The sequence below is a fragment of the Pezoporus flaviventris genome, unplaced genomic scaffold, assembly GCF_033815535.1.
Source record: "Pezoporus flaviventris isolate CSIRO_AGI_PZ_B2104156 unplaced genomic scaffold, CSIRO_AGI_Pfla_v1 ptg000027l, whole genome shotgun sequence".
NCBI classification, from domain to species: domain Eukaryota; kingdom Metazoa; phylum Chordata; class Aves; order Psittaciformes; family Psittacidae; genus Pezoporus; species Pezoporus flaviventris.
This window is the reverse complement of record NW_026892575.1, coordinates 3,329,738-3,337,247: the sequence shown is the minus strand read 5'-3', so window position 1 is coordinate 3,337,247 and position 7,510 is coordinate 3,329,738. Positions and strand designations below refer to the sequence as shown.

At 46.0% G+C, this 7,510-nt stretch overlaps 1 protein-coding gene across 2 annotated transcripts; it reads right to left on the bottom strand.

Moving 5' to 3' along the window:
• Positions 1 to 1,433: 1,433 nt before the first annotated feature.
• On the bottom strand, positions 1,434 to 6,220 carry PDP2 (pyruvate dehydrogenase phosphatase catalytic subunit 2). Of its 2 annotated transcripts, XM_061458484.1 has the most exons (3): positions 6,065 to 6,220; positions 5,389 to 5,517; positions 1,434 to 3,535 (listed from the first exon to the last, which is right to left on the bottom strand). In XM_061458484.1, the coding sequence occupies exon 3, from the start codon at positions 3,474 to 3,476 to the stop codon at positions 1,878 to 1,880; it is 1,599 nt and encodes a 532-aa protein (XP_061314468.1). In that variant the 5' UTR covers positions 3,477 to 3,535; positions 5,389 to 5,517; positions 6,065 to 6,220; the 3' UTR covers positions 1,434 to 1,877. The 2 variants fall into 2 exon arrangements, with proteins under 2 accessions (XP_061314468.1, XP_061314469.1); XM_061458485.1 differs by lacking the exons at positions 5,389 to 5,517; positions 6,065 to 6,220 and adding an exon at positions 5,036 to 5,365.
• Positions 6,221 to 7,510: the final 1,290 nt, after the last annotated feature.

Sequence of the window (7,510 nt, the reverse complement as noted above, 5' to 3'; positions counted from 1 at the left end):
CTGGATTTTGCACTTGTTCAGTGGGGAAGTTCCAGTGTGCTGGAGAGGCCCACTGGCCTAGATACTTGCACATACTATCCCACACACCCTGCCATTCATGGCTGTCCAGCCTCAGGGAAAATTTCCTGGTCCTCCTATATCGTCATCTAACCCTAGACAAGACCCAAACCTGACTCTGCTTAACTTTCGAAATCAGATGAAATGGTGGTGGGTAAAACACACTCTGTATGTGTGCCAACATGGTGATCCCCATCACAATCAGCAGGCAGGTCTCAAGGGTACCCCAAAACCATTCAAAACATTCAGAACTCTTAAATGGTGCTGTAAATAATCTGGTGGGGGACCTGGGGGTGTGAAGGAATGTCTCCTTCATAGGTTGACCACCCAAGGAGGGAAAAAAGATGTGTAATTGCTAAACACTTCCATTATATGCCTCCCAAAGTATAGACATGATGACCGCACTGGGAATGCAAGCCAGATGAATTTCATGATCAATGAGTCTATTGTATTACAAGTCATTACCAAAAAGTACAGTGAAACAAGAACCTTAGCCCAAGCACCCCCAGCCGATAAACACTAAAACAGCAAATACCGGCTCTAAGTAAGGTACAACATGCTGAAACTGTGAGATCAAAAGCAACAACTTTGAGAGCCAATGAATCAGCATTGTGACGAGTGACTATTAATCCAAAACAATAAACACTTATCACACATACGATTAGACACACTCTGGTCAGATCTGTCACTATCTCAAGCCTTCAAGCCCCATGCTGGATGCCAAAAAGAACTGTTGTGGTTTAAGTCCAGCCAGTAACTCAGAACCACACGTCCACTCTCACTCCCCCCTTTCTCCCCCTGCTCCTGGCGGGATGGGGAGAATCAAAAGAATGTAACTCCCACGGGTTGAGATAAGAACAGTCCAGTAACTAAGGTATAACACAAATCACTGCTGCTACCACCAGTAATAATAAAGATAAGGGAAATAACAAGGGAAGAGAATACAACCACTCACCACCCACCGACCGATACCCAGCCCGACCAAGCAGTGATCTAGCCCTTCTGGGTAACTGCCCCCAGTTTATATAGTGGGCATGACGTGCTGTGGTATGGAATACCCCTTTGGCTAGTTTGGGTCAGGTGTCCTATTTCTGCTTCCTCCCAGCTTCCCCTCCTCCCTGGCAGAGCATGAGACTCAGAAAGTCCTTGGTCAGAGTAAACATTACTGAGCAGCAACTAAAAACATCAGTGTTATCAGTGCTGTTTCCAGGCTGAAAGTCAAAAACCACAGCACTGCACCAGCTACTAAGAAGGAGAAAAAATGACTGCTACTTCTGAACCCAGGACAAGGTCAGACAATCCCAGGGCTCTGTGAAGTTGTTTAATGTCGTCTTCATATATAGAAAGCAATTTGTTAAAGTATGTGACACATCAAATAGAGGTTTGATAGTTTATTTATTTAATTCAATACAGTGCTTCAATAGAATGCTACTCATTTTCCACAGGAGCAGAGCCTTATATTCCATGCAGCTACAAGTATTATCCATCCCTTAAATTGCACCAGTCTCAGCATAATTTCTCTCTTTTGTTCATTTGGAAAGGTTTACCAGTGGTTCCCATGGAATCAGAACTGGGTCAGCAATCTTGAGTTTAGTTACATTTCAGTGAACTTTTATCAAAACACTTTTCTTCAGTATGTACAGACCTAGAAAGCCAGGGAACTTTCAAACTCACTTTTAGGAAGTTACTTTCAAGACTAGTACGTAACAAAAAGATTTTGAAACTTCCAGACCGCAACACTGGTAACAGCTTGACTATCAGAGAAAGACAGAAATGGTTCCAGTATCAAAGTTGTGGTTTAGAACAGCAACAGTGCAGGTCTACTTACTGTTTCTGTAGTAATTTTCAATTGTTTCTGAATTAAAATACACTACAGTAACTGTGATATCATCTCTGTACATTCTCGCAAGGTCTTCAGGCAGTGTCAGCATTGCAGCAAGTTTCTCTTGGTCCACCTCCCCGTACTCATTACTTCCAATTGCATGCCTTATTAAATGAGTAGCTATGTTCTGGTCAAGCGAGGCAATGCCTTTGTTTTTCCTCTGAAGTAACAAACTGTGCATGTAACCCAAATTAACTGGTTTCTCAAAAGCCAGGTGTGGTTTTTGCACATTTAGCTCTGAAAGGTGTCCAGCAACAAGTTTTACAACCTTCTCATTACTTAACATCTCCCACAGTCCATCTGAAGCAATAACTAGAAACTTATCCTTGCTTCTTAATTTGTGGTATGTGACTTCAGGCTCTGCAGTTAAATATGGGGGTGTATGGTAGTTTGGAGGAACGTACTGGTAAATATTTAAATCCTCAACATCACAGCTATTCTCAAGAACGCTATGCTGCAATTCCTTACTCCACTTTAATTGTACATCTCCAAAAGCCCTGGAAGGCATAAGAATCCCCAATAACCTGTCATTCACAAATAGTGTTTTCTCCTCAGATCCAGGATGTTCCCTTTTCAGTCTTCTAATTTCGAATTCATCAATGGCATTGTGGTCTCGGGTCAGAGGGAGAGTAGACCATGTCCCATCTTCCTCAAGAACCCCTAAAATTGCTCTGCAATCACCGGTGTTTGCAACATGCAAATGAACACCATCAATGTGAGCTACACAGGCTGTTGCACCAGAAAAAGCTACTTGAAGGGCAACATTTCTCATCAACTCATTTTCCTGGGGTGCCTGAACTTCCAGTGATATGTCTGAGTCTAATCTTTTGAATGCACATATCATGGCTTCTTCTAAACTGAACCCTGGCTCAGTGTCTAGGTCCAGTAAATGCTGCCAGTAAACTCGAAGGTTTTCAAAATATTGTGAAGTTATTTCTCGATACTCTACATCATTAGGATGCTTGTGCCACTGCAGAATAGGCAGAACTGGTTTCATGCACTCCACAGCAAGCTCAAGCTCTTCCAAGGTTTGCCGAGACATGAGAGAAACTGCTATATAATGAAGGAGCCTGTCACTCACTGCCTGAGCACATGCAGAACCTGCATGACCGTCAAAGACCCCAAACATCATCCCTTTGGTCTGCAAACAAGTGGCTGCACTTCTGCGGTCTTCTATGGGGGTGTTGGATGCCAACTGGTTACTTTCAAACCTCAACACAGAATTTGCATTTTTACCATTGAAAGTCAATACTTTATGGGATAATTCCCCTGCTCTGAGTATATCATTGATTTGTGATGGAGACAACTGGAAAGAAAAATGCTCTTCTTCAGTGGAAGTGTGCCGGAATGCTTTTAGAGAGAAGACAGTGTCTAAACTGCTGCTTCCAGCAGAGTACAGCTGTGTTTTGGAACAAATAAGCTTCCATTTTATCTTGTTTCTGTTTGGGATACAGATGGAGTACAAACGTCCTTTTCCTTGTAAAACAATGCCATTTCTTGCTGAGCTTAAGATCCAGGATGATACAGTTCTTGACATCGTAAGTCACTCCACAAACAGCAGCACTGTCCTTCAGTCACACAGAATATCCTTATGGCCTGGAATATAACAAAAGGAAAGGCATAAAACTTAGAAGGTTCACAAGAAGCTTTCTACATAGTGATACAAAAACAAGTCTAGAGCTCAGAGAAATATTCAGAACACTTTTTGCCCAGAAGACTGCTATAGAGGCATCTTAAGTGATGCAACTTCCATCATATAATTATAACCTTAGGAAAGGACTGTCCCTCTCCAGTTAACTCATCAGGAAAGCTAACTTTTATCTTCCAGGCATGTTTTTCCTTATTGTGGCAAGGCTAAGAAGAAATTGCAATATTACAAGGAATGTAATTGCAAACTGCAACAGAGAAAAGCCTTATCTAACAGAGCAAGAACAAACACATCCAATGAGTTTGGAAACAGGAATTTCAATGACAATTAATGTGCAACTTCAAAAAGCCTGACAGAGCACAACTCTGTTAATACACTCCAGATATCAAAATCAAGAGAAGGTCAGCACTTACAGAGAAATGAAAAGATGTGGGAAATTAATTATTTATATGGATTGCCATGATCCTGACACCTGGAACAAGCTAGTCTACCTTTCCAGTTCTGTTCCAGCTTATAAGCTTGACTGGTTTTCTATTGTTAGTTTTGTTTTGGGTTTGGAATTTTTTTTACCTTCAAGGTCATAACCAACCTTGACACAGGTAGGACTTTTTGTGCAGCTGAAGAGAGACTCCACTGCTGGCTAATTAATGCTTTTATCCCAGCATTATGAACTTTGAGGCAGTGATAGATACAGCACAGTTACATTGACAACTTTTACCATTTTGCTTGTTCATTAGGGGTGTGATTATTACAAGCAGCTGTGAAGAGCTCTGCTGCCAACATCACTAAAACCCAGGGCATCCAAACAGCCAAAAAACTTCAGTTGCCATGGGAGATGTCCATCATATTGTCTCCTACTTTAAATAAGCTATTCAAGCTGTGGTAAATGGCTAAGTACAACCAGATGGTTACTCCACAACACAATTTTGCCCCATGGATTTCGAAAGCTGACTGCATAGTAACATTGGCAGTACAATTACTCCCAAAAGATCACTGTAGCAGCCAGTTAGAACAACACAGTTCTCTGTATGCTCTGAACCACTTCCAGGTGGCCTGCAGTACAACGTGCTCTAGGACTCGGGCCAAAGGTGCTACCTACCACTGCAGTATTGTTCTTTTTAGCAGGGCATTTCATGAGAAACAAGCAGCCAGACTTGAACTATTCTAAACAAAAGGCCTACTGATAGGACCCAAGGACTTTACTGAAATTCTATTTGGAAAACAAAAGCAACATGCAACAAAATATTTCTGAAGTGTATCATCCATGCTTCACAACGGAAAAGACAAGCCATTCAACAAGAACCCCACCACTACCATTATGGGACCCTACTAGGACAGGCAAAGGCGCAGTGTAACTTTACTGCCAATGTCAAGAGAGACAGAAACAATGACAACCTCAATGTTCCTGACTCAAAAGCCAATGAAAACAGTGTTTTAAGCAAACTTACCTTGCTCACATCAGCTGACTGACAGACACTGCAAGATAGCATTTTTTTTCCTAGAAGCAGAGTTGCCCAATACCCCAGAGGCACGTGTTTGCCTAAGGTCAGGTAGCATTGAGCAGTCCTGGAGCACGTTTCTGAACTCACTGCCATAACTACATCTTTACATCCTTGGGTTCCTATTCAAGGGCAGTGTGCAGACCCCACTGCTCCTGCCCAGGACACCCACCCACACCCGTTAGCCACTGCAGCACAAGTGTGTTAAAATACAGTAGCACTGCTAATAAAAGCAATGTGCTAAAGACCATTATGTAAGTGCCCATTACATAAAGCTTACGCGCCCCACACGGCACACCTACCACTTCAACACTTCCTCATCAGGTGAATTAGTGTAATCACTGAAACCCAAACTGCCACCGTAACACAGCTCGCCAACTGCTGGTTAGCCGGGGTACACACCGGGGGCTCGCAGGAGAGAGGCGTTCACGCTGTGCAGTAAAATAACAGATACCCATTACATTCAGCTATACAGCCCTGCAGCAACTCCCACATACAGCGGCCAACACCCCATGCTCCCCTCGCTCCCGACACTGCCTACACAGCCCCTACACACCCAACCCTTACCCCACACACATCCCACACCCACCAGCTCCACCACACGACCTCCCACAAGCTGCTCACCGACTCCTCACACCCCATCGCGCACACACAGCTCCAGCCGCGTATCTCCCCGCAAGGCTTTCCCCCACACACCGGCCTCCCCCCCCGCGCTCCCGCGAGGCTGCCCCTTCAGCAAACTCATCAAGCCAGGCCCGGCTCCGCTCCCTTTAGCCCCGCGGTATCGCCTCCCGCCCCGCTCAGCCGGTGCCGCGGCGGAAGAGCCGGCGGCCACCGCCCAGGGGAGCCCCCGCGGTGCGGTGCTGCGCGGTGCGGCGCTGGCAGGGGCGGCTCACCCTGCGCGGCAGCGACACCGACACCGACCGACACCCGCTCCCTTTCGGCGCCGCAGAGGCAGCCGCTGCGCCGCTCTTACACCCACCGCCCGCCGCCGCCTGCAGGTTCCGGGGTGTCCGGCGCCACGGAGAGGACTGCCGGCAGTGACTGACGGCCCCGCAGCCCAACCCGCGGCCCCGCCGTCAGCCCCGCCCCCAGAGTCCCGCCTCCGGTAACTGCCGCGCCCGAGGCCGTGCGCGGGGTCCTGTCAGGACGCGGCGGGACGCGTGAAGCGCGCGGGGCCGAGCGCGGCCTCCCGCCCCTCCCGTCCTCCGCCATGTTCTCAGCTCCCGCCTTCGCCCGGCGAGCTCAGGCACAGCTGCGGAGCTGCCGCCCGGGCCCAGCGGCCAGCAGGGATCCTCGGAACTGGGCCCGGCGCCTCCTGTCACCTCAGCTGCCCGCGCCGGTCGGGAGAGCTTGGCTGCCTCACCGCCGAGGCGCTGAGAGAAGGCCCCGCGACCCCGGCCTCCGCTCCTCCCTTCCCTGCGTGCTTTCAAGCGCGGCAATAACGTGAGCGATAAAAGCGAGCAGATGAGATGTGTTAGGGGAAATATAACCATTAGCAACATTTATTTTCCCTATGGGTAAGGGTCAAAAAACTACATTCTCTTGAGGCAGGGTCCTTAGGATTTTTGTTTGCTTCATTTAAGTACAATTCCACGCTCTTCAGCGCTGAGGCCACCCGCTGATGAGCCTCAAACTTGAAAAGCTCCTCTGAAAATGGGCACATAAATTACAGAGAGCAAAAGTTAGTCTCATTTTGGGGCTCCTCTTTTGGTGGTTTTTGGTTTGGGTTTGTTTGTTTGTTTTTTTTTTTTTGGTGTTTTTTTGGGAGGGTTGTTTGTTTTTTTTTTTTGGTTTGGTTTGGTTTGGTTTTTTTTTGATGATTCATGCGGCTGCTTCTCTCAGTTAAAACTTCTACGAAGTGGTTTTATACCATGTAGCAAGACAAGGCACGGGCCCAAAGTGCATGGTGGTTAATATGTTATTGTGTATTACAGATTGGTTACTAAGTACTCCTTGCTTTAACCAGGCATGATAGTTTACGTGAAAATGGAGGCTCACAAGTCACAAGAGGCTTTGATTTTAATAGTGCATTTTTTTATTCTCCTGGCTTCTTGTCCCAAAGATTGTTTCATCTGAATAACATGTTGCAGGTATCCTAGATGAGAGCAACGTGTTCCCAGGCTATCTCAAGTGGAAGGATGTGCGATCATCTTCATGAGTCTGAGCATTCATTTGTTTCTTGTTTTTTTTTTTAACACAATGAAACATAGTTTCACGTCAAATGGAAAACCAAACCAAGGGGGAAAAGGTCACTTTAAAGAAAAATTCGAGGGCAATATTTTAACACACATGAAAAAAATAAAATCTTAAGTTTGACATAATTATTTTGTCTGACAAATCTGCTGAACTAGTGCAACTCTTACCTGCACCTCTTCTCTTCGCTCCACTGCACAGGTATAGGAGCAGTCATTTCTGGGTCTC